The sequence below is a fragment of the Poromitra crassiceps genome (assembly GCF_964638095.1).
Source record: "Poromitra crassiceps genome assembly, chromosome: 10".
NCBI classification, from domain to species: domain Eukaryota; kingdom Metazoa; phylum Chordata; class Actinopteri; order Beryciformes; family Melamphaidae; genus Poromitra; species Poromitra crassiceps.
In genome coordinates, this window is record NC_139631.1 from 51,699,459 (window position 1) to 51,726,041 (window position 26,583).

At 46.8% G+C, this 26,583-nt stretch overlaps 2 protein-coding genes across 7 annotated transcripts in view; both read right to left on the reverse strand.

Annotated features, from left to right (window-relative positions):
- ncor2 (nuclear receptor corepressor 2) overlaps positions 1–21,814 on the reverse strand; it is a gene marked incomplete at its 3' end in the record, with an annotated part of 154,468 nt that extends 132,654 nt beyond the window's left edge. For all 6 annotated transcript variants that reach the window (XM_083644613.1, XM_083644614.1, XM_083644615.1 and 3 more), the window contains exons 1-2: positions 21,713–21,814; positions 2,596–2,778 (exon numbers count right to left, since the gene is read on the reverse strand). In XM_083644613.1, the coding sequence (XP_083500739.1) occupies positions 2,596–2,778; positions 21,713–21,793 (264 nt within the window). In that variant the 5' untranslated portion in view covers positions 21,794–21,814. The remainder of the gene's footprint in view (positions 1–2,595; positions 2,779–21,712) is intronic.
- A 121-nt stretch (positions 21,815–21,935) lies between these two features.
- Positions 21,936–26,583, reverse strand: part of LOC310784505 (nuclear receptor corepressor 2-like) — a gene marked incomplete at its 3' end in the record, with an annotated part of 106,766 nt that continues 102,118 nt past the window's right edge. Inside the window, exon 9 of the mRNA XM_083645489.1 lies at positions 21,936–22,263. Coding sequence (XP_083501615.1) covers positions 21,936–22,263 — 328 coding nt within the window. The remainder of the gene's footprint in view (positions 22,264–26,583) is intronic.

Genomic DNA, 26,583 nt, shown 5'->3' on the forward strand with positions numbered 1-26,583 from the left:
TCTCCCCCTTCCCCTTCCCAAACCCACCAGCGAGGAAAATAAAATAAAGCAGCTGTCCAGAGCCTGGCTGACATGACACAGGCTGACAGTAACCTAAGCCCCCCCAGCCCCCACCCATCTCCCCCAACTCAGAACCAAGCCAGAACTCTTTAAATAAAGTTTTACCATAACACTTCATTACTCCAGATGTTTTAATGCTTGAAGGGAGCTGCACTGTAAGAAAAAAAAAAAGAAAAAAAAAAGAAAACCTCCCTAAAAAAACATGGTGTGTGTTGAGGGAGAGTAAGGGGGAGGGGTCTGTATTAAGGGGGAGGGGTCTGTATTTATTTTTCTAGGTAGCAGAGCTTACCCTCTCAATCATTCACAACAACCCTCACCGCTCCCACTTCGCCCCCCAGTCGCACTGCCCCACCCCCCAACCTGGAGCCTCTCACACTGGACTCTCCAGCAGGCTGCAGGTGGCTTACATTTATGGAGACACAATTTGAGTGCCGAGCAAAGAAGGGACCGAGGGGTGAGGTGGGTGTGGGCTGGACGTAGAGGGGGGGGGGGGGGTGGTGTGGGCTGGACGTAGAGGGGTGGGGTGGGTGTGGGCTGGACGTAGAGGGGTGGGGTGGGTGTGGGCTGGACGTAGAGGGGGGGGGGGTGGTGGTGTGGGCTGGACGTAGAGGAGTGGGGTGGTGTGGGCTGGACGTAGAGGGGTGGTGTGGGCTGGACGTAGAGGGGTGGAGTGGGTGTGGGCTGGACGTAGAGGGGTGGGGTGGGCTGGACGTAGAGAGGTGGGGTGGGTGTGGGCTGGACGTAGAGGGGTGGGGTGGTGTGGGCTGGATGTAGAAGGGTGGGGTGGGGATGGAGGAGAGCTTCACCACAGAGCTTCTCTACTAAACATGCTGTGGCAGGCAGCCAAAGGGGAGACAGTGAGGCAGGAATATGAGTGGGTTAACAGTCACAAAACCTCCGCTATAATCCTCCTCTCCCTCGGGGGGAGCTGTTATTTATAGCCTTATATATATTATTAACCTACTTTTCTCCTAAATAAAAAAGGCAAGGAGGAAGGAGACTGTAGCTGCCTGGAGGAGACTGTGTACACAGTTGTGGTACGTTGAGCAAGAACCAAATATGGAGCTTCAATGCAGCGATTACAACACAGCAAAGTCTCTGTTAAAGACTATTGCGTCGATGCCAACTGAAGCCTGGCACGCAAAGTTGCTTTGGAAAAAGCACATGTGAAAATGTTTTGAACAAGCTAGACACTGCCACTGTGCAACTTCAACCACCATGCCAACACTTCAAGCATGAGAGATAAAGACTTATAATACATACAGTTATGTGTAGCATAAGGTGTGTTTAAAGTCGAACTGAACCCGTTCGTCACGTGCGTCGCAGTCCGTTTCAGACTGAAAACATAATTTGTCTGAGATGACAAATTGAGAGGCGGGTCATAGTATCATGTCGATGATTTGATTTGACAATTCTGTCGACTGGCTTTGGCATTGGTCAATCATGGCGTGTTCCACCCCCAAATCGAGTGGGATTCAGCGTGTTGTCGTGCTATGCGAGTGGGATCCGCAGAGTACCAGACAGCCAGCTGCTTCGTGCGGAGCGAGCGGACAATCCAATGCATGGGTGCTGCCTGCCCGCCTGGAATCTCCGAGGGGCGACCCCTGACAACCACGCTCTCAAGCGCGCGCCTTTTGCGCTATTTCTGTAAATACGATATCCCTGGAATGCGCGTTTTAACGAGCCAGTTACATTTCTTTGCATTCTTAGAGATTATAGTTTTTGGTTTTTGTTCATGTTTCTAACAATTGGCCAAGTTAGTACCGTAGTTAGTTTATGGGATAGGAATTCTACCAGATGAGAGGCACTAGGCGACATTTTCTACTTCATTTGGAAGATAAAATTATCCTGAAATGAAGATTTGATTGACAGCTGCATGTCGTGATATGATTGGATGAAATGGGGTAGAAATTTGATAGTACTAGGTGACGTCAGCAAACTGTACATTACTGTTATCAATGAAATCTTGAAAAATGAACTTTTGATGTGAAAAAGTGTGAAAAACTAAAGAAATTAGATTTGTGTGATCTTTTTTGCATACATTATTAAATAGGTGCACTGCATACCCAGGTACCAAAAGAAAAGAAAGGTCATTTTTGGGTTCAGCTTGACTTTAAGGCATGTCTGATCAAAAGCTGAATGCATGCAAATAGCCTAACAGAGTGATATCTACAAAGGATCAAATGTTATTGTTTGGCAGTAGGCCTACAGTATATATATATATATTTCTTTACTCAACTTGCTTCGTTGTCACATTGTTGACTGCGTTGTTGACCACTTGATGTTGACGTTGACAAGAGACTGCCTACTTTTGCCTAATATTGCATAGTGATGCTATCCTTGCAACCAAAGTACTTGCTTTCTTGACTCGTCGTATTTATTTGCTATAAGACTTGTAATAGCATCGGTCTACGACAGGGGTGCCCCAACGTTTTTACACTTCAGATCTACTTTGGAACATTTTCCACAACATCTACACCCTGAGATCTACTGGTTGGGCACCACTAGTCTACAATCTCTCAACAGGAAACTGACCTGTTTCTTGCGTAGCTTGCAGATCTGCTGCTCCACCATGGTGATCTCTCTGTCCACACGGTCCATGTTCTGGATCAGCTCCTCCTTGGAGAAGCGGGCCGGCACCAGATCCAAGTCAGGGTCCATATGGGCCGGGCTGACGGGGGAGATGGGCTCCAGCTTCCCCATGCCACCGCCACGCTCCTAAGCACATTAGAGAGAAAAGTCAGCTTAGTGCCACCACAAGAGCAAGAAAACACATGGCAGTTTGAGCCTCACGCTACGTGCACACATTTGCAGCTGGAAACCGCAAGTTAAAGCATTAAAACCATCATTGACTTGAATTTAAATAAAGAAATAAAGAAATAAATAACTTTGTTAGATACCAAGTATCGAAGCAATGCAGCAATGCGACCTGCCAATCAGAGCGCAACCTTCAACAAAACAGTGGACCTCGGGGAGATGTGGTGGGGCTGTCAGATGAAGAGAATGGAGCCAAGAATTTCAAATCTCCTCACTTGAACTCAATGAGCTGAATGTTCTGGAGGCAGCATCAATCTTAACGCGAAGAGACGAGCTGCTGGAAGTGGCTGTTGTTTTCTTCTTGTTCAGCCACTTTGACTTGTGGTCTGCAACGTGTTTCAGCCACAAATATCTGCACATAGCCTCAAGTCTGTTCCATACAGTCTGCACAAAGCGTGGAATTCACATTGCCCCTCGCCTGGGTCATCTCGGCGCTATGCTAATGCGAACGTTAGCGTTGGCTAACGACAATAGAGTCGTCTCTCTCTCCATGGGATTTCATCCGCCATACATTTTTCCATAGACCTTGCGTAAAATGCTTATAAAAAATGTTTTACTTGGTCAAACCAAGCGATTCAACTATAGTTAGAATCAGGGAAGACCATGTCAAATTTTACTCCAAATTATTATTTTTTAGGGGTGGGCGAATTTCGACGAAAAGTCGACTTTGGCCCAGTGAATTTCGAGTAGTGTTTTTGCTAGAAATGCCCATCCCTAATCACGATATTTAAGTCAGGATATATTGAGTATTGTGAATGATATATTGCGATATATTACCTTTTTTTCCATTTCAAATGATAACCATAAAATCTGTTTTATCAATGAGATGAAGTTTCCAGTCTGTTCGTCTCACTTGAATCATTGTTATTGCAGCAAAGTGGGATTGTCAAGCAGACAGACTGACCAACACCGTCATAAATGTTGCATGATGCACCTGAGAACTTAAATTATAAAATATCACAATACTTGGCATTCCTGCGATACGATATATTGCCACACAAAATATCAGGATACCATGCTGTATGGATTTCTTCAAAGCACACCCCTAGTGTAGATGTGTTGTTCCTGCATGTATGTGTATGTGGGGCAAACTATTGTGACAAACAGCATGTATGTGTATGTGGGGCAAACTATTGTGACAAACAGCATGTATGTGTATGTGGGGCATACTATTGTGACAAACAGCATGTATGTGTATGTGGGGCATACAGTACTATTGTGACAAACAGCATGTATGTGTATGTGGGGCATACAGTACTATTGTGACAAACAGCATGTATGTGTATGTGGGGCATACAGTACTATTGTGACAAACAGCATGTATGTGTATGTGGGGCATACAGTACTATTGTGACAAACAGCATGTATGTGTATGTGGGGCATACAGTACTATTGTGACAAACAGCATGTATGTGTATGTGGGGCATACAGTACTATTGTGACAAACAGCATGTATGTGTATGTGGGGCATACAGTACTATTGTGACAAACAGCATGTATGTGTATGTGGGGCATACTATTGTGACAAACAGCATGTATGTGTATGTGGGGCATACAGTACTATTGTGACAAACAGCATGTATGTGTATGTGGGGCATACAGTACTATTGTGACAAACAGCATGTATGTGTATGTGGGGCATACAGTACTATTGTGACAAACAGCATGTATGTGTATGTGGGGCATACAGTACTATTGTGACAAACAGCATGTATGTGTATGTGGGGCATACAGTACTATTGTGACAAACAGCATGTATGTGTATGTGGGGCATACAGTACTATTGTGACAAACAGCATGAATGAGTGAGTGTGGTTTTGTTGGGTGGTATTTTTAAACAGCTGAAGGTTATATACTGTAAGTGGGCTAATCTGGAGGAGGCAGGTTGCATCAGAGCCCAGTAGACCTGCTGTGCTGCTCAAGAGGAGGAGGCCCGAGGATGTCAAAGCCACTGATACAGCTGCAATGACTGGTCCATTCATCCATCAGTCGATCATCAGTAAATTAATGGTCAACTATTTTCATAATCGATTCATCGTTTAGACTCATATTTAAGACAGAAATACTACATTTCTCTCATTCCAGCTTCCTAGATTCAATTCTGCTTTCTTTACTCCTCTATGACGGTAAAGTGAATATCTTTGGGTTGTGGACAAAACAAGACATTTGAGGATGTCATCTTGGGCTTCGGGCAAAAACACTGATCAACAATTTTCACCATTTTCTGAAATTGTATATACCAAAATGACTAATCGATGAATCGACAGATGAATCGATAATGAAAATAATGGTTAGTTGTAGGCCTGGCCAGTTACTCACTAAAACCCATCACACATAGAAAAAAAACAGAAGAGCTCTGTTCTTTTTAATACCCCCAACCGAGTTAGACCTTCGTTATAGACGGTTTTAACTTGACATACAAACAATCTAAACATTCTAAATTGCCCCTAGGTTACTTCCTGTTGTAGTGTTAATACAATAGCGGTTTCAAACTATTCCCGAGCAACATCATTGTGTGAAAACTGTCTACACACTGTAAGACACAGCGTGCAATAAAGTAGTGGATTCCCTGTGGGGAACAAAACCTGGTGATGTAAAAGCATCATGACAGAACCTGATGGACGGGTCGTCACAAATACCAGGATCACAGACAAATACACAACATCATGTTGAAAGAAGACAAATCATTTCCATTGAATCCCTTTGGTGCAGGGTTGTGATTTTTATCACATTTCAGCTTTTTGGGGGGATATACAAGTCCCTCTCAACTCAATATAGCCGTTTTCCCACATGCGTACCGGAAAATTACCTGTAAGTCAATATCAGACATTTCCCTGAATTTCCCTTCACACCTTCACGCTCGCATGTGGGAATCTAGCAGTGAATTTGCCTGTATGTTGGGGGGCGGGGGGAGGGGGGAGCTTGTATGTATGTAGAGAAAGCAAATGCAGGAAGCGAAATGTGGAAGTAGTTTGCTTTGATGTGCGCGAATGATTAGATGATGCACTTTGAAGAAGTTGGGATCCGTGTCTGAGAGAAATAGTTGCTGGTTCGATGTTTATCCGTTCACCTGCGTCGCGTTGAAGCACTTTTTACAGACTGGCTTCGTTTGATGTGTCCGGGCTTGCCTTCGCCTTCGGAAATCAGCAAGCTGACATACTGCTCTTATTATCACAAGATCATTTCGCCAGTTTGCTTTAATGTGCGCGAATGATTAGATTATGCCCGCTGGAACATTAAGCAACGTGTGTAGGTTACACCTCGCCCATGATTGAAGGACCGCTGTCGCGGAAAATGACTGGACCCGTTTCCCACTTGTGTGCCCTTAAGAGCATACCGCTCTTCTGACTGGCTCGAAACTGGTGAAATGTCCGCGACGACGGGCTCGCGCTTATACCGGCACAACGACTTTCCCACATGCAGGCATTACACCACGTTCCGGTCATTTAGCGGTACAAAGCGCATGTGGGAAAACGGCTTGTGTTTTCTTTCTTTTGCGTGTTGCTTAACACATCTGTGAACATGTTCTCACAGCATCCAGGGTTTGGTTAAATTCACACAGACACTGGATGGTGTGAGAACATTGTCAATACGTTTTAACAGCCACAACCGTGACACATCACAACAGAAAGGCACCAAGTATGTAACGTGTTAAATAGGCCTGACTGGTGTGAAGAGGAAGACCTGAACTGCCACTCCGAATATTTGACTATTATATGACTTATTATATGACTTATTATATGATATTACTATGACTTGATTATATATATATATATATATATATACATATATATATATATATATATATATATATATATATACATACACACACACACATACATTTACTATAGGATAATGAACCAATGTTGCTGCTGGGGGAAACACCTAAACCGAAAGACATGTTGCAACTTGCTGCGCTATGCTGCTGTTGATTACTACCAACGTTAATTGAAAATCCGGAACCCAAAAAATGGTATTGGGGCCAGTCGTAAAAGCCAAGGACAGAGAAGTGTGTGCAAGACATACAGAGAACGTGTTTAGCCACGAGGGATTTGATGCTGTGACAAAACTATGGCATCAAAAACAGCCTAGTTTCTCCAGGGCTGTGAAGGTTTCCCTCTGGTCTAGAGCAGAAGTTTTCAAAGTGGGGGCGGGCCTCCCCAGGAGGGGCGGGCCTCCCCAGGAGGGGCGGGCCTCCCCAGGAGGGGCGGGCCTCCCCAGGAGGGGCGGGCCTCCCCAGGAGGGGCGGGCCTCCAAGCAGTTTCAGAGGAAGCTCGGTGAATGGAAGCGAAGAAATATTAGGTTAGTTATCAAAAGGTGATCACATAGAATATCCTATTAAAAAGATTAAAGATAGTTCAGAGATACAGTAGTTTTAGGGAATTGTACTGTTTTTCGCCACTTTCCCAGAGTCTGAAAAAAATAAGTGCCTTCAGACAGACTAGTGTAACGTTAGTGTGAAGTATCAGGCAGACTAGTGTAACGTTAGTGTGAAGTATCAGGCAGACTAGTGTAACGTTAGTGTGAAGTATCAGACAGACTAGTGTAACGTTAGTGTGAAGTATCAGACAGACTAGTGTAACGTTAGTGTGAAGTATCAGACAGACTAGTGTAACGTTAGTGTGAAGTATCAGACAGACTAGTGTAACGTTAGTGTGAAGTATCAGGCAGACTAGTGTAACGTTAGTGTGAAGTATCAGACAGACTAGTGTAACGTTAGTGTGAAGTATCAGACAGACTAGTGTAACGTTAGTGTGAAGTATCAGACAGACTAGTGTAACGTTAGTGTGAAGTATCAGACAGACTAGTGTAACGTTAGTGTGAAGTATCAGACAGACTAGTGTAACGTTAGTGTGAAGTATCAGACAGACTAGTGTAACGTTAGTGTGAAGTATCAGACAGACTAGTGTAACGTTAGTGTGAAGTATCAGACAGACTAGTGTAACGTTAGTGTGAAGTATCAGACAGACTAGTGTAACGTTAGTGTGAAGTATCAGACAGACTAGTGTAACGTTAGTGTGAAGTATCAGACAGACTAGTGTAACGTTAGTGTGAAGTATCAGACAGACTAGTGTAACGTTAGTGTGAAGTATCAGACAGACTAGTGTAACGTTAGTGTGAAGTATCAGACAGACTAGTGTAACGTTAGTGTGAAGTATCAGACAGACTAGTGTAACGTTAGTGTGAAGTATCAGACAGACTAGTGTAACGTTAGTGTGAAGTATCAGACAGACTAGTGTAACGTTAGTGTGAAGTATCAGACAGACTAGTGTAACGTTAGTGTGAAGTATCAGACAGACTAGTGTAACGTTAGTGTGAAGTATCAGACAGACTAGTGTAACGTTAGTGTGAAGTATCAGACAGACTAGTGTAACGTTAGTGTGAAGTATCAGACAGACTAGTGTAACGTTAGTGTGAAGTATCAGACAGACTAGTGTAACGTTAGTGTGAAGTATCAGACAGACTAGTGTAACGTTAGTGTGAAGTATCAGACAGACTAGTGTAACGTTAGTGTGAAGTATCAGACAGACTAGTGTAACGTTAGTGTGAAGTATCAGACAGACTAGTGTAACGTTAGTGTGAAGTATCAGACAGACTAGTGTAACGTTAGTGTGAAGTATCAGGCTATCTTGCTTCCAAGTGTTGAGTGTGTAAACTCATCATGATCCCATACTAGGCATCCAGGAAATGGAATTGAGCGAATCTAAGCAAGTAAACCAATGGGTGGGAGGACAACGCTTTTTTCCAAGCTCTGTCTGATAGGGGAGGCCCACAGTCTCAGACTTTGAAAGCCCCTGGTCTAGAGCAGTGGTTCTCAAATGGGGGTCCGCGGACCCCTGAAAGTTTGCAAGTAAAAAAAAAAAAAAAAAAAAAAAAAAATGCTACATGTTACTTATTCCCTCTCAAACTACTTCCTACATGGTGCTAGTCTATCAAAATATCTTGGCTGTCATTGATTGTGTTGCATAGTGGTTTTCTGTACTGTTGACAAATTGTGATATTGTAAGTCGCTTTGGACAAAACAAAAGTGTCTGCTAAATGACGTAATGTAAATGTAATGTAATAAAAAAATATATATTTTTTTTTTTGCTAAATCTTCATAGTTCAACGAAAATAGTTTATGCTTTAAATCTAAAATGGTTCATGGATTACATTCTAATAACAAACCTATCAAATTAAAAGTCAAGCACAATTAAGTGGAAACAATTAAGCTTAGCCCAAAATCACAAATCAGAATGAGGGGGTCCCCGGTATATATCTTGTAAGGGGTCCTTGGCTGAAAAACATTTGAGAACCTCTGGTCTAGAGAGCTAATATAGCACAGCTACAATACAGCCACTCAAGCCCTGGCACAGTGTGAACAGAAGACAGGCTAATAGCTAACCCCTTTAGCCCAGCTCACACGTCCTCAACAGCACCCCCAAGTCACATGCACAACATAGCCCTGCACAGTGTGTGTGTGTGTGTGTGTGTGTGTGTGTGTGTGTGTGTGTGTGTGTGTGTGTGTGTGTGTGTGTGTGTGTGTGTGTGTGTGTGTGTGTGTGTGTGTGTGCGTGCGTGCGTGCGTGTGTGTGTATCCTCTGTTTGTTTTGTGTGTGTGCTGCTGTGTGTGAACACACCTGGCTGAGTGATGTGAAGTCACGTACTCTCTAAAGTGCAGCATTCCACATAACAGCTGAAGAAAGCAGGCAGAGATATCCTGTTTTGAAGAAGGTGCTGCAGAGTTCACAGTATTCCCTCTGGTTCTCTTAATGCAGTACAGCACACACGCCAGCAGGTGCACCAAGCTTAATGCAGTACACTACACACGCCAGCAGGTGCACCAAGTAGCTGCTTCAAGTAGGTGACTGTTTGAAATAACACTGCTCAATCCCATTGTAAAAGAATACAACCATATTGTGGAATAATATAGAGAGCCGCAGGAACGAGTCCGGAAATCATCGATGCTAACACACCTGGTTCTTCACTGTTTTCGCCTATGGGATTTTTGAATGGGTTTTTGGCGCAATGCTTCTAATAAGGTCTCTGGGCAACACGCGCTTAATCAAACGCGAACGAGTGTTTAGTAATATCATCTTCACACACGAGGACCACTTTTATGAGTTTTGAAGCTTTTACGTGCCGTTAAAAGGGCGGCTAGCTAGCAAACGGCTAAATGAGACTACAGTGTTGAGTCGACGGAGATATACTGTATACGTCAATAACGTCACCACTTCAAAGGACGAACACGGAAATTCTCTTTCCCTCACCTGATTCAGCCCGTTCAGCCCGGGGTAATCAGTGCACACATCAACAACAGTACAGGTTGAGTGCTGACGTGACGTGGAAGCCTATGCGACAGTGTGTAGTTCTGGATTAGCTTAGCTCGAACTTTTTACTTCTAGGGCTCGCATTTATGCTTCAAAACTCATGAAAGTGGTCCTCATGTGTGAAGATTATCCGACTGAACTCTGGTTCACGTTTGATTAAGCTTGCATTGCCCAGAGACCTTATTTGAAGCATCGCGGCAAAAACCCATTCAAAAATCCCATAGACAGAAACAGTGAAGAACCAGGAAGTCCGGGACTTCCGCGTTCTGACTACAAAAATACGTCATCCCTGTGGCTCTCTATAACACTTATATATAACAACTTGCAATATGAATCTATGGTCAAAATAAGGCTGAGATTTAAAGAACATTTTATGAGCAGGGAAAATACATGTAAAAGGCACAATGTAACATTATATAAAAATAGCCATGACGGATTTTTGTAGGCTTACCCAGAAGTCCCTGCACTTCCTGGTCGTTACGTGTAAAAGTCAATGGGATTTTTGTATGGGAATTTCAGTTAACGCAAATTAATGTTACACAGCGGCAACACTCAATTTGTGTTTTTAATTGTGTTGACTTTTTTTTTTTTTTTTATCTCTGCTGATAAATAAGGTGGTTCAAAATAAATAAGATGGTTCAAAATAAGCATAAATGCCAATAATAACACAACAGAATAGAGTGCCATCTTCTGGCCAAGTCCTCAGGGATGTGGATCCAGTCCTGTCCATGCCAGTGTGTGTGATGACTACTGGCTGGGTTTGTCCCTGATCCCTGAGCAGCCTGCACACACACACACACACATGCACGCAGGAACACACGCACGCACGCACACACACACACGCACGCGCACACACACACACACATGCACGCAGGAACACACGCACGCACACACAGTGCCAACAGGCTCGTCTGTCCAGAGACACAGCTGCCAGTGTTATGACTGGAAATACAGAACGTAACCTTCGTATGCCGGGCGAGCCGAGCGACAGGGGAGGGGGTGAGAAGTGGGAGGAGTCCTGATAGCAAAGGGGAGACACGTAACTGACACCCAACCTGGAAGGCTGCTGCAGCTTTGGCATGTAGAGACCAACACTGCTCACAAATATATTCTCGTCAGCTTCGCGCCGCGCCGATTTCCACAACAGCATAAATATCCCGACCGCGCCGCCAGCACATTGAGCCGTGTGGGGCGAGCACATTGAGCCGTGTGGGGCGAGCACATTGAGCCGTGTGGAGTGAGCACATTGAGCCGTGTGGGGCGAGCACATTGAGCCGTGTGGGGCGAGCACATTGAGCCGTGTGGGGCGAGCACATTGAGCCGTGTGGAGTGAGCACATTGAGCCGTGTGGAGTGAGCACATTGAGCCGTGTGGAGTGAGCACATTGAGCCGTGTGGAGTGAGCACATTGAGCCGTGTGGAGTGAGCACATTGAGCCGTGTGGGGCGAGCACATTGAGCCATGTGGGGCGAGCACATTGAGCCATGTGGGGCGAGCACATTGAGCCATGTGGGGCGAGCACATTGAGCCATGTGGGGCGAGCGAGCACGGCACGCATGGACATTTTGCGAGGTCACAACTAAGAGGTGTGAAGAATGACCTTCCGTGCCCGGTCCCTCCCCCTCACCAAAGCCTCCGGCTCTAAGACACACACAGATACACACACACACACACACACAGAGATATACACACACACACACACACACACACACAGACACACACACACACAGAGACACACACACACAGACACACACACACAGACACACACACACAGAGACACACACACACACACACAGAGACACACACACAGACACACACACACACACACACACACACACACACACACACACACACATAGCTTGTCCCTATTCTCTCTGCAAGCAGGGCTCAGACTGCCTTCCGCCCATCTAATCCAGGCCTGTTTCAGGAGGGAAAACAAGGCCACTCATTGTAGGCTACTGTGAGGAGGTCTCACACTGCTACTGTGAGGTCTCACACTGTGACTGTGAGGAGGTCTCACACTGTGACTGTGAGGAGGTCTCACACTGCTACTGTGAGGTCTCACACTGTGACTGTGAGGAGGTCTCACACTGTGACTGTGAGGAGGTCTCACACTGTGACTGTGAGGTCTCACACTGTGACTGTGAGGAGGTCTCACACTGTGACTGTGAGGTCTCACACTGTGACTGTGAGGAGGTCTCACACTGTGACTGTGAGGAGGTCTCACACTGTGACTGTGAGGAGGTCTCACACTGTGACTGTGAGGAGGTCTCACACTGTGACTGTGAGGTCTCACACTGTGACTGTGAGGAGGTCTCACACTGTGACTGTGAGGTCTCACACTGTGACTGTGAGGAGGTCTCACACTGTGACTGTGAGGAGGTCTCACACTGTGACTGTGAGGTCTCACACTGTGACTGTGAGGAGGTCTCACACTGCTACTGTGAGGTCTCACACTGTGACTGTGAGGAGGTCTCACACTGTGACTGTGAGGAGGTCTCACACTGTGACTGTGAGGTCTCACACTGTGACTGTGAGGAGGTCTCACACTGTGACTGTGAGGTCTCACACTGTGACTGTGAGGAGGTCTCACACTGTGACTGTGAGGAGGTCTCACACTGTGACTGTGAGGTCTCACACTGTGACTGTGAGGAGGTCTCACACTGCTACTGTGAGGTCTCACACTGTGACTGTGAGGAGGTCTCACACTGTGACTGTGAGGAGGTCTCACACTGTGACTGTGAGGTCTCACACTGTGACTGTGAGGAGGTCTCACACTGTGACTGTGAGGAGGTCTCACACTGTGACTGTGAGGAGGTCTCACACTGTGACTGTGAGGTCTCACACTGTGACTGTGAGGAGGTCTCACACTGTGACTGTGAGGAGGTCTCACACTGTGACTGTGAGGAGGTCTCACACTGTGACTGTGAGGAGGTCTCACACTGTGACTGTGAGGTCTCACACTGTGACTGTGAGGTCTCACACTGTGACTGTGAGGAGGTCTCACACTGTGACTGTGAGGAGGTCTCACACTGTGACTGTGAGGAGGTCTCACACTGTGACTGTGAGGAGGTCTCACACTGTGACTGTGAGGAGGTCTCACACTGTGACTGTGAGGAGGTCTCACACTGTGACTGTGAGGAGGTCTCACACTGTGACTGTGAGGAGGTCTCACACTGTGACTGTGAGGAGGTCTCACACTGTGACTGTGAGGTCTCACACTGTGACTGTGAGGAGGTCTCACACTGTGACTGTGAGGAGGTCTCACACTGTGACTGTGAGGAGGTCTCACACTGTGACTGTGAGGTCTCACACTGTGACTGTGAGGAGGTCTCACACTGTGACTGTGAGGAGGTCTCACACTGTGACTGTGAGGTCTCACACTGTGACTGTGAGGAGGTCTCACACTGTGACTGTGAGGAGGTCTCACACTGTGACTGTGAGGAGGTCTCACACTGTGACTGTGAGGAGGTCTCACACTGCTACTGTGAGGAGGTCTCACACTGCTACTGTGAGGAGGTCTCACACTGTGACTGTGAGGAGGTCTCACACTGTGACTGTGAGGAGGTCTCACACTGTGACTGTGAGGAGGTCTCACACTGCTACTGTGAGGAGGTCTCACACTGCTACTGTGAGGAGGTCTCACACTGCTACTGTGAGGAGGTCTCACACTGCTACTGTGAGGAGGTCTCACACTGCTACTGTGAGGATGTCTCACACTGCTACTGTGAGGATGTCTCACATTGCAACTGTGAGGAGGTATCACACTGCTACTGTGAGGAGGTCTCACACTGCTACTGTGAGGTCTCACACTGCCCTGTGTGACTATTGTAGGCTACTGTGAGGTCTCACACTGTCCTGTGTGACTATTGTAGGCTACTGTGAGGAGGTCTCACACTGTCCTGTGTGACTATTGTAGGCTACTGTGCGGAGGTCTCACACTGCTACTGTGAGGCGGTCTCACACTGTGAGGGGGTCTCACACTGCTACTGTGAGGAGGTCTCACACTGTGAGGAGTGACACAGTAGGGTGAATCTGCGCTGTATCTTTGTTACAGTCAGTGTCTGCAGGCTACTGACTGTTCAAACTGATGAGTGTATCCTGACTCATGACAGCACTGTTAGTCTCATGGCTCCTCCCTTTCCTTTCCCCCTGTATCTGTGCCTCTCTGTACTTGACCTTTGCCTCCTTTTCAGCAAGGATCCTATAAAGAAGGAAGAGACATCACTCACGTTACAGAGTTTGAATTTTGCATTGCGGCCAGTTCTATTGAAGTGAATGGGGCGGGGCATGGAAAGTCCCACTACAAATCATCATATCTGTGCCATTTCCCCTCAGGAAAACACATGACGCTGCACAAAGCTGCTGCATAAAGCTCAACTCAGGCCCAGATAGCTAGATGAGCTAACCCCATCATGATACATGACATTACCACATTATTATGTCATGTGTTTTCTTTCATCTGGTGGAAGCATTTTTCAATCAAAGGTGAAACAGCACAGACACGATGGTTTGAAACTTTACAGTGGGACTTACCCTGTGTCCGCACCATTGATTTCAATAGACCAAATCAGCGGGGATGTTTACATTTACTTCCGGTTACCCCTGGGGTCCACACATCATAAGTTTGACAGTTGTAAACAAACATTATTAGCTAGCTAACACTACATAAAACAAACACAGAAGAAAGGCTAGATACGTCGGACAAGCATGTTTACCAACCGTTTGAACATTTAAATTGAAAGTAGTCGGCCGAAAACAACGAGAGGGTTTGACAGCATTTATTTGACAACACGCACATTTAAACCTGCCGCCTCCCCGAAGTGGTACCCGGAAGTAATGTTGTTTACATGGTGACGTCACGGTGATTTGGTCTATAGAACTGCCCCCAATGCAAAATGCTAACCCTGTGACGTGGGTGATGTCTTTTCCTTCTTCATAGCTTCCTTGCTTTTCAGTCCTATCTCCCCCTCCCCCTCTCCCTCTCCCTCTCCCTCTCTCTCTCTCTCTCTCTCTCTCCATTCTCATTGAGCTCACTCTTTCCATACAGTGATTGCGTCTGACATGACTTATATAATGGCTTTACAGCCCTTGCTGCTCCGAGGGGAATTACTGGCATTCCTGAATATTTCCCTGCCAACTTAAGACTCCATGTTTTTTTCCCTGTGTACCCTCCTCTGTGATTGGTGCTTAACTCATTCAGGGCCAATGACGTCTTTGACGTCTTATCAGGAATAGCCCAGAGGGCCAATGACGTGTTTGACGTGTTTTTGTTTTTATTACTGCAGGGCGTAGTTTAAACACTTCCCCAGCCTGTCACATGGTATCAGGTCCCTATCATCTAAGACAACACGTGAACAAACACATACCGCAGCTGTTGTTTTGAAATTGAGCAGGAGGAATATCAGAAAATGGATAAGGAGCTTGCCTTGTGCAGACAGGAGAAACCCCATTGAAACGCCCCTCGCGCGCTGCAGGAGCTGGTCGCTTTTCTGTGTGCCAGCCTTCCTGTGTGCCAGCCGGAGAAAACCGGAGAAAGTAATCCACAGATGCGTTTGATCATCGGAGGAATGAGGAAATGATCGATCAGCAGTGATCAGAGGGCGGTGAGGACGTGTTGAATAGCCGAGGGGAAAACGGCAACGATAGCAGGAAGAATATGACAGGGGGAGACATGGACGAGCAGCACACGAACAGCTAGGCACGCAGGCAGAAGCCCGCTGCCCGTTCTCAAGAGCTTCATGAAATCGCTGGACTGCGTGCCCTCCAGTGTAGTGTCTCTGCTCCAGTGTTGCTCCTGGCCAATCCCGGCGCCACAGGGCGTGGTTATTGCTTATCCTATGTGGGGTTAGAAATCACGCAACGAAGGGGGATCGTGTGTGTGTGTGTGTGTGTGTGTGTGTGTCTGTCTGTCTGTCTGTCTGTCTGTCTGTCTGTCTGTCTGTCTGTCTGTCGGTGTGTCTGTCTGTCTGTCTCTCTGTCTGTCTGTCTGTGTGTCTGTCTGCACACTCACTCACACTGCAGTATTGTTGAATGTAAAAAAAAAGCACTTCATGTGTATATATATATATATATATATATTTATTTATTTTCATTTGTGTCATAACGAATAGTATTTACATGTCTGATGTCAATACAGTTCAAAATAAAAGAATTGAGAGCGAGTTCTGCTTGAGAATGTATATTTTACAGAAATTGCATTTGCTCCTGTTTGTCATCTGAGAGAGAGACATTTTGGGTGAAAACAGGGTGTATATAAATGGATATAAGTAGAGTACAGAACATGCTAAAAGCTAACTTTTTTTTTCCTGGTGAACCCAGAGACGTACATCTTCATTTTGAGGTATTGCAAATCACTCTGGTGCTAATAGATAATTTACTGTGGGTCTTGAAAGATGACCAACAATTATGAAAATCTTTGGCCTGTGCTAAATATTGGCAGTCCTAAACTGGCCCTGAATGAGTTAAGATTCCATGTTTTTTCCCTGTGTACCCTCCTCTGTGATTGGTGCTTAAGACTCCATGTTTTTTTCCCTGTGTACCCTCCTCTGTGATTGGTGCTTAAGACTCCATGTTTTTTTCCCTGTGTACCCTCCTCTGTGATTGGTGCTTAAGACTCCATGTTTTTTTCCCTGTGTACCCTCCTCTGTGATTGGTGCTTAAGACTCCATGTTTTTTCCCTGTGTACCCTCCTCTGTGATTGGTGCTTAAGACTCCATGTTTGTTCCCTGTGTACCCTCCTCTGTGATTGGTGCTTAAGACTCCATGTTTTTTCCCTGTGTACCCTCCTCTGTGATTGGTGCTTAAGACTCCATGTTTTTCCCTGTGTACCCTCCTCTGTGATTGGTGCTTAAGACTCCATGTTTTTCCCTGTGTACCCTCCTCTGTGATTGGTGCTTAAGACTCCATGTTTTTTTCCCTGTGTACCCTCCTCTGTGATTGGTGCTTAAGACTCCATGTTTTTTTCCCTGTGTACCCTCCTCTGTGATTGGTGCTTAACTCATTGAGTGCCATGGACGTCTTTCGACGTCCAATTAAATAGTGACGTAGAGTGCCAAGGACGTCTTTCGACGTCCAATGCGTTTTTTGACGGTGGGACGTCGATCAAAGCCTTCTGCATCTCCTGTACAAATATTGTAGCTATAGACCCTTCTCACGGGGGCCATTTTGGGTCGAAAAGGCAGGGTAAACACAGGTGCAAGCAAAACACTAATGAGGCTTTCCAAATTCCAATCATGGAAGTTGGAAACCCTCATTAGTGTTTTGCTTGCACCTGTGTTTACCCTGCCTTTTCGACACAAAATGGCCCCCGTGAGAAGGGTCTATTGGAGGTGTATAACCTATTTTACAAACCCATTAGGTGGCGACAGTGCTCTCCAGATTAGAGACAGGTCCTGAGAAACAGGAGGAAAAAGCCGTGATCAAAGAGAAACCGATGCATGCTGCAGCCAGAGCCATATAGATTGCTCTGTCTGGAGCTGACATTGGCTGCGAACAGGAGTCAATCCGCGCACACAACTGAGCCCCTCTGTCTCTGTCTGTCTGTCTGTCTGTATAGTTTCTCCACACGATTAGCCACCAGAAAAGCAGCACCCGACGCCAAACCATTCAGCAGTCCGGTTTGGCTCTTCCCTATCGCGCTGGGAGCCGCCCGGCACACACAAACGGAGCACTCCGAAAATAGAGTGGGTGCGTGAGGCTGTGTAGTGTGGGGAGGAGTTTGCAGCTGAGGAGGGGAGGGGGGGAGAGGGGGGTGGGGCACGCAGGGCATCACACAACTACACCACGTCACTACATCAGAAAATATTATCTTCAGACTCAGTGAATGTGCTTGAAATGCTGCATTTCACAAAAGGCAGAATATCTCAGCTAATAATTTGAAACGCCTGTATTTGCTCAAAACGACCTATCTTCTCCGGCTCATAACTAAAGAACGGAAAATGGTATCAATAAACTTTTTTTTGCTGATGATACAATAGAGCCAGTTCGTTCTTTGTGCGTGTTCGGTGTTTACATAGTAATATCACACAATATTCTGTGGGCCTCGAGAAATCACTGAAAACGCTCTGAAAACTCTGGCACTGGGAGCGTCCGTTCTCCAAAAGTGGCTGGCACTCAATGAGTTAAGACTCCATGTTTTTTCCCTGTGTACCCTCCTCTGTGATTGGTGCTTAAGACTCCATGTTTTTTCCCTGTGTACCCTCCTCTGTGATTGGTCCATGTTTTTTCCCGTGTAGTGTGTACCCTCCTCTGTGATTGGTCCATGTTTTTTTCCCTGTGTAGTGTGTACCCTCCTCTGTGATTGGTCCATGTTTTTTCCCCTGTGTAGTGTGTACCCTCCTCTGTGATTGGTCCATGTTTTTTCCCCTGTGTAGTGTGTACCCTCCTCTGTGATTGGTGTATCTATTTAGCATTCCTTGGCTGTCTGCCTCCTGGCAGTTTGAAGTGCTCTGTGTAACGTCAGGAACATCTCTCCCATCAAGCATCAGTACGCTGGAGAGGAGAGGAGAGGAGAGGACAGCAAGCTGTTTGGATCTGCAGCTCGTACGCTTTCATCCTCACTCTTTTCAAATCTAGGTCAGCTCTATTATTTATTAATTGCTGTTTCACAACTGCCTCAGTCTGTCTCACTGCTGCTGGTGGATCAGAATCCCCCTCCTCCACTCGAGGTGCAGTCTGTCTCACTGCTGCTGCTGGAGCACAATCCCCCTCCTCCACTCGAGGTGCAGTCTGTCTCACTGCTGGTGGAGCAGAATCCCCCTCCTCCACTCGAGGTGCAGTCTGTCTCACTGCTGCTGGTGGAGCAGAATCCCCCTCCTCCACTCGAGGTGCAGTCTGTCTCACTGCTGCTGGTGGAGCACAATCCCCCTCCTCCACTCGAGGTGCAGTCTGTCTCACTGCTGGTGGAGCAGAATCCCCCTCCTCCACTCGAGGTGCAGTCTGTCTCACTGCTGCTGCTGGAGCACAATCCCCCTCCTCCACTCGAGGTGCAGTCTGTCTCACTGCTGCTGCTGGAGCAGAATCCCCCTCCTCCACTCGAGGTGCAGTCTGTCTCACTGCTGCTGGTGGAGCAGAATCCCCCTCCTCCACTCGAGGTGCAGTCTGTCTCACTGCTGCTGCTGGATCAGAATCCCCCTCCTCCACTCGAGGTGCAGTCTGTCTCACTGCTGCTGCTGGATCAGAATCCCCCTCCTCCACTCGAGGTGCAGTCTGTCTCACTGCTGCTGGAGCAGAATCCCCCTCCTCCACTCGAGGTGCAGTCTGTCTCACTGCTGGTGGAGCAGAATCCCCCTCCTCCACTCGAGGTGCAGTCTGTCTCACTGCTGGTGGAGCAGAATCCCCCTCCTCCACTCGAGGTGCAGTCTGTCTCACTGCTGCTGGTGGAGCACAATCCCCCTCCTCCACTCGAGGTGCAGTCTGTCTCACTGCTGCTGGTGGAGCAGAATCCCCCTCCTCCACTCGAGGTGCAGTCTGTCTAATAATACCCTGTGAAGCCTAACAGCATGCTGCAGAGCAGTGCACAGGTGGAGCTCTGTGTCCTTGCTGTCATCACCTTCAACACTCCTCTGGCCTCTCTTTCCTCAGACACTTGGAGAACATGTCTCAAATCCAGCTTAGAGACAGTCGCTCTGTGTGGGAACGCCCACAACACACAATACAGCTGGCGCACAAGTGGGGTAAAAACCCCCCCATATATCTCAATGGGCTGACTCACCAAAGGACGGTGCTGTGGCTCTACACTACAGGATTGGGGATTCTAGAGCAGGTACATAGACAAAATGCTAAATGCTAAAAATGACTAAATGCTAACTATGCTGAATAGGGAGAATGGGGAGGGGATTTACCCCACCCTGACCACGCCCCCAGCCAGCTACCCCCCCAGCTATGACGAGACATCGTCTAACCTATAGACTCAGATTTAGACGCCTGTGGCTGTTTGTCCCGCTGCTGCACAGAGCGCTGTTCACTTGTTTGTTAATATTGAACGTGTCCAAACTGCACCAAATCAGACACTGCACGTCCCTGGGTCCCCAGCAATACACCCGCCAAGTGTGAAGTAGATCGGACAAATGGTTCTCGAGATATGCCAAGGACAGACAGACAGACAGACATACAGACCGACAGACATACAGACAGACAGACAGACATACAGACAGACATTCCTTGCTTTATAGTGTGAATGATTTACAAATGAAGAGTGGATAACAAAGCCAAATAAATGGCGGTGCTGTGATTTGCTCAATTAAAATGTGTGGACAATAAAGATGTCTATTTAATGTGCAGCCAGTGATGTGTCTTGGGCCATCGATCTGCTCCTCTGAATGCTTGAGTCAACAGACCAACTGCATCACATCAACTCTGGTCAGAACATGACCAGACGTACAAACACATTTTCTTGGCCACGAGGTGAAAACTGATGAGTGAAACTGAAAGCGTTGAAAGTGTTGTTTTCCCCCTTTACAACTGTATGAAGACACAGGCAAACAAAAGACTCAAATATAGCCAGCTAGCAGCTAGCCTAGCACTGCTCCTGTGTACAGTCCTGCTGAGAGAAGCTGTGATCTCATATTCATGTGTGTGTGTGTGTGTGTGTGTGTGTGTGTGTGTGTGTGTGTGTGTGTGTGTGTGTGTGTGTGTGTGTGTGCAGGTGTCCTTGAGCTTTCCATTGGTTAATCTACATACAAGTCAATGTACCATTACCTTACATATATAACCTTTTCATTTAGGAAGGCTTTCTCCTGCTCACTTTTTAACTAGCGTCAGTTGTATTGTCTGCTTGTTATGCTTTTAACCCTGTAGCACCGGAATGAGAGTCCAGTGGTCAGCTAACATCAGCACTGACCTTTGACATATCGTCAGTCCAGTGGTCAGCTAACATCAGCACTGACCTTTGACATATCGTCAGTCCAGTGGTCAGCTAACATCAGCACTGACCTTTGACATATCAGAGTCCAGTGGTCAGCTAACATCAGCACTGACCTTTGACATATCAGAGTCCAGTGGTCAGCTAACATCAGCACTGACCTTTGACATATCGTCAGTCCAGTGGTCAGCTAACATCAGCACTGACCTTTGACATATCGTCAGTCCAGTGGTCAGCTAACATCAGCACTGACCTTTGACATATCAGAGTCCAGTGGTCAGCTAACATCAGCACTGACCTTTGACATATCGTCAGTCCAGTGGTCAGCTAACATCAGCACTGACCTTTGACATATCGTCAGTCCAGTGGTCAGCTAACATCAGCACTGACCTTTGACATATCAGAGTCCAGTGGTCAGCTAACATCAGCACTGACCTTTGACATATCAGAGTCCAGTGGTCAGCTAACATCAGCACTGACCTTTGACATATCAGAGTCCAGTGGTCAGCTAACATCAGCACTGACCTTTGACATATCGTCAGTCCAGTGGTCAGCTAACATCAGCACTGACCTTTGACATATCGTCAGTCCAGTGGTCAGCTAACATCAGCACTGACCTTTGACATATCAGAGTCCAGTGGTCAGCTAACATCAGCACTGACCTTTGACATATCGTCGGCGCCTCCCAGAGGTAGTGGTGGACGGTGCGCCGAGTGCCTCATCAGAGACTCCGGCCCTCCCATCTCCAGACGAGGGCGCTTGATGTCGGCGTACTCCAGCTCCGATTGGCTGTTGGGCTCTGGGAGGTAGATGTGCTCATAGCGGATATGCTGCTCCTGGCCTCTGTAAGAGGGGACACAGCACAGCAGATTAGAGAAGGTGTGGTCATGTAGATATGCTGCTCCTGGCCTCTGTAAGAGGGGACACAGCACAGCAGATTAGAGAAGGTGTGGTCATGTAGATATGCTGCTCCTGGCCTCTGTAAGAGGGGACACAGCACAGCAGATTAGAGAAGGTGTGGTCATGCTGCTCCTGGCCTCTGTAAGAGGGGACACAGCACAGCAGATTAGAGAAGGTGTGGTCATGCTCCTGGCCTCTGTAAGAGGGGACACAGCACAGCAGATTAGAGAAGGTGTGGTCATGCTGCTCCTGGCCTCTGTAAGAGGGGACACAGCACAGCAGATTAGAGAAGGTGTGGTCATGCTCCTGGCCTCTGTAAGAGGGACACAGCACAGCAGATTAGAGAAGGTGTGCTCATGTAGACGTACAGATACACATATAGATGGCAGGTATAGAGCTTAACAGGGACGTGTCACTTTTCATCACGTCATTTGCCCCAGAAGTAAGTTCCTTTCATTCATTTTCTCCATAGACATTTCCATAAATCCTTATATAAGGAGTTTTAAGGCTGGAACCAAGCCAACCTGTGACCTACGGAATCGTGAGTGACCATAAAACATTCGAGTTAAGCAGGAACAAAAAATAACAACAGGAAGATAAATCATTTTTTTTAATATAGAGCTTGAGGTAATAAGCACCACTTCATCACTCTGCAGCAAGGGTTTCTTAACACGTTCACTGCCAATGACGTGTTTTTACGTCAAACAAAATCCAACGGTTGACTGCCAATGACGTGTTTTTACGTTAAAAAAAAATCGATTTTTTTTTTTTTGACGGTGGGACGTTGATCTAACCCTTTTACGTCTCATATACCAATATTGGAGGTATTGAATGTGTATAATCTATTTTACCGACCCACTGAGTGGCGACATGTCTCTCCAGAGTAGAAAGAGGCGAGCCAAAACTGGAGGGAAAAGCGCAAGGAAGCCGTTCTCATACTGTAAAATGGATGGCGAAAACGCTTTCACTTTCGCGCTGACGCACAGCGGTGGCAACGGTGGGGGGTTCCAAGAATAGACTGGATGCACACTTTGAAACACGCACCATAAATAAGCCCAGAATCGCAAGAGCTTCATCAGAGCTCTCAACCGAAACGCCAAGAAACGAGCGAAACCCATCCAGCGAGGCCCATCCAGACTGCCAGGCAGCAGCCAGGCAGCAGCAACTCGTTTGTCACAGACCCGCTGCAGAGCCAAGGAGGGCGGAGGAGAACGCCCACGGAGGGAGGAGTTGGAAGCAGAGGGGGGTTTCCTGCTGTTATGGAGGAAATTACTGTTCAAAACTATTGTTTAGATGTCTGACGTATTACTGATGCCAAAAATGAATGGTTAAAGTGACTGTTCTATCGAATTTCACAAAAAGCCGTTTATCTCAGAATAAATTTTCAGACGCTGAAACCATGCTGTATTCAACTGCTAATGCTTACATAACTACTAACTCTACAAACTAACTCTTTTAGACAGAGAAAGCACACATTCTATTAGTTCTTTTGAGATATTGTGTGTTCACAAAATCCTAACAGAAACGAATCCTCGGCTCTTGAAAGATGAGCCAAAATCCTCAAAAACAAAACCTTGGCAGAAGCTAACTACAGTATTGAAAAACGGCTGGCAGTGAATGTGTTAAGCAGCAAAATCGAGTTGGAAAATCAGGAAGTTTAAACGTAAAATCCACAAACTGTATTTGCATTGATTTGTGGTTTTTGGGAGTGTTCCTTCAACCAATAACACCGTTTGACATGAAAATGTGACAGTCAAAGCGGGACTGCGGGTAGATAACAGCCATGTGTCGGCAGAGCAGCAACTTCCAAAGCCTAGTGCAGTGAAAGCTGAGCAAACACAGTACAAGACGTATAAGAGTCAATAACACAGAACGAGACATGATCAATAAGAATCAAACAGCACGAGACGTGATCAATGAGAATCAAACGGCACGAGACGTGATCAATGAGAATCAATAACACAGTACAAGACGTACATGTATAAGAGTCAATAACAGGACGAGACGTGATCAATTAAAATCAATGGAGGGGGGAAACAAAAAGCAATGAAATCCTGTGTCAGGGTCAATCCTAAAATCTAAGAAGTTAAATCATCTGAGTTGTCAAGATGTCAATAACAGTGAGACAACATGTCTCAGCTGATGTCTCAGCTGGACGAGACAACGCTTTGTGCACTGGCTCTGTTCAAACATGAAAGCCTTATCAAATATCATTTGTATAGAGGCTAGATTGTAACATTGTAACAGCCTGAGATCAGGCCAGGCTGACCTAGAAAACACCACTTTTCTGCTCCATGTTCACAGAGAGGCCAGCTGACTTGCTTTGGTTCAAACAGAAGCATCATAAAGCAGCAATCATCCAACAGAACATGAAATAGGTCAGAGTCACTGTGTGTGTGTGTGTGTGTGTGTGTGTGTGTGTGTGTGTGTGTGTGTGTGTGTGTGTGTGTGTGTGTGTGTGTGTGTGTGTGTATGTGTGTCAGAGTCACTGCTGGGAAGTGGAAAGAAATGGAAGCAAGAAAATTGGAAATGGTGACTCACTGCAACACTCACCGAGTGGCAGGGGGGAAAGCGGCTCTTGTGTGGGGTTTTTGCGTGGCATTGCTGGGGCAGTGAAGGCCACACACACACAGACAGGTTTTTTGCGTGGCATTGCTGGGGCAGTGAAGGCCACACACACACAGACAGGGTTTTTGCGTGGCATTGCTGGGGCAGTGAAGGCCACACACACAGACAGGGTTTTTTGCGTGGCATTGCTGGGGCAGTGAAGGCCACACACACAGACAGGGTTTTTTGCGTGGCATTGCTGGGGCAGTGAAGGCCACACACACACAGACGGGTTTTTTGCGTGGCATTGCTGGGGCAGTGAAGGCCACACACACAGACAGGGTTTTTTGCGTGGCATTGCTGGGGCAGTGAAGGCCACACACACACAGACAGGGTTTTTGCGTGGCATTGCTGGGGCAGTGAAGGCCACACACACAGACAGGGTTTTTTGCGTGGCATTGCTGGGGCAGTGAAGGCCACACACAGACAGGGTTTTTTGCGTGGCATTGTTGGGGCAGTGAAGGCCACACACACAGACAGGGTTTTTTGTGTGGCATTGCTGGGGCAGTGAAGGCCACACACAGACAGGGTTTTTTGCGTGGCATTGCTGGGGCAGTGAAGGCCACACACACAGACAGGGTTTTTTGTGTGGCATTGCTGGGGCAGTGAAGGCCACACACAGACAGGGTTTTTTACGTGGCATTGCTGGGGCAGTGAAGGCCACACACACAGACAGGTTTTTTACGTGGCATTGCTGGGGCAGTGAAGGCCACACACACAGTGTGTTTTTTTTGCGTGGCATTGCTGGGGCAGTGAAGGTCACACACACAGACAGGGTTTTTTGCGTGGCATTGCTGGGGCAGTGAAGGCCACACACACAGACAGGTTTTTTACGTGGCATTGCTGGGGCAGTGAAGGCCACACACACAGTGTGTTTTTTTTGCGTGGCATTGCTGGGGCAGTGAAGGCCACACACACAGACAGGGTTTTTTGCGTGGCATTGCTGGGGCAGTGAAGGTCACACACACAGACAGACAGCAGAAACACAACAACACATGTGCTCCAGGTTAGACCTGCAGTGTAGTGGGAGCATGGTCCCTGTTACTCTACCTCAGAAGGACAAATGATCTGGGTGGCCTGGAATGCTAACAATTACAGCAACAACACACAGGCATGGGAGGCGCGGGACGCGCCGCCATACTGTAACGCGATCTGTGTACGTGTGCTATTGGTCCAAAGCACGCTACACACATGTTCATCATATTCATTAAAGCCCTGAGTTCAGTGGGGGAGAGGTAGCAACGCCACAAGCTAGCATGCATCAGCAGTAAAGCTGCCCCTCACACTGTGTCGTCACATGACAGCTTCACTATGTTAGCTGCACTCGCTACTTAGATCTGAGAGGGTTTATTAGCCCACACTTGTGTGTTCTTTCTGACGGAATGGTTTTCTCAAGCCTGCCCCCTGGAGGCCGATGCCAGAATGTCAGTGACTTTCGCTGCCAATGTCAAACTGGAAGTGGCTTCTGAGGAGAAGAGGGAAAAACACAAGTGTAATTGCTGGTCCAGGCCCACAATGGCCTAGTGTGTGGTTCCTCAATGTGCCCAAGAGTGTGTGGTTCCTCAATGTGCCCAAGAGTGTGGAACCTCTCTCTCTCTCTGTCCAGGAGGGGGCTGGGGTGGGGTGGGCTCATGGTTGAGACACCCCCACCCCCCCCCAGACCAGACAATGGGGTTATATGGAATAGATGTGTTATTTCGGTAACACTTTATAATAACGTTCAGTAGTAAGTCATTTATAAGCTATTAGTTCATGATTTTTTCATTTACTAATTATTGCTCATCATTTGTTCATGATTAACAAATGTGTATATAGAGACCGGTTGGAATATAAAAACTTACAACTTAATCATCTACAAATGATATTAATGTTTTGTAAATGATTAATTCATCATTAGTTCATCATTAACTAATAGCTTATAAATGACTTACTACTGAACGTTATTATAAAGTGTTACCGTTACTTCTGTAATATGCAGTAATAAATGGACATGTTAGAGGGCGCCATGGGGTGTCATGGACAGACA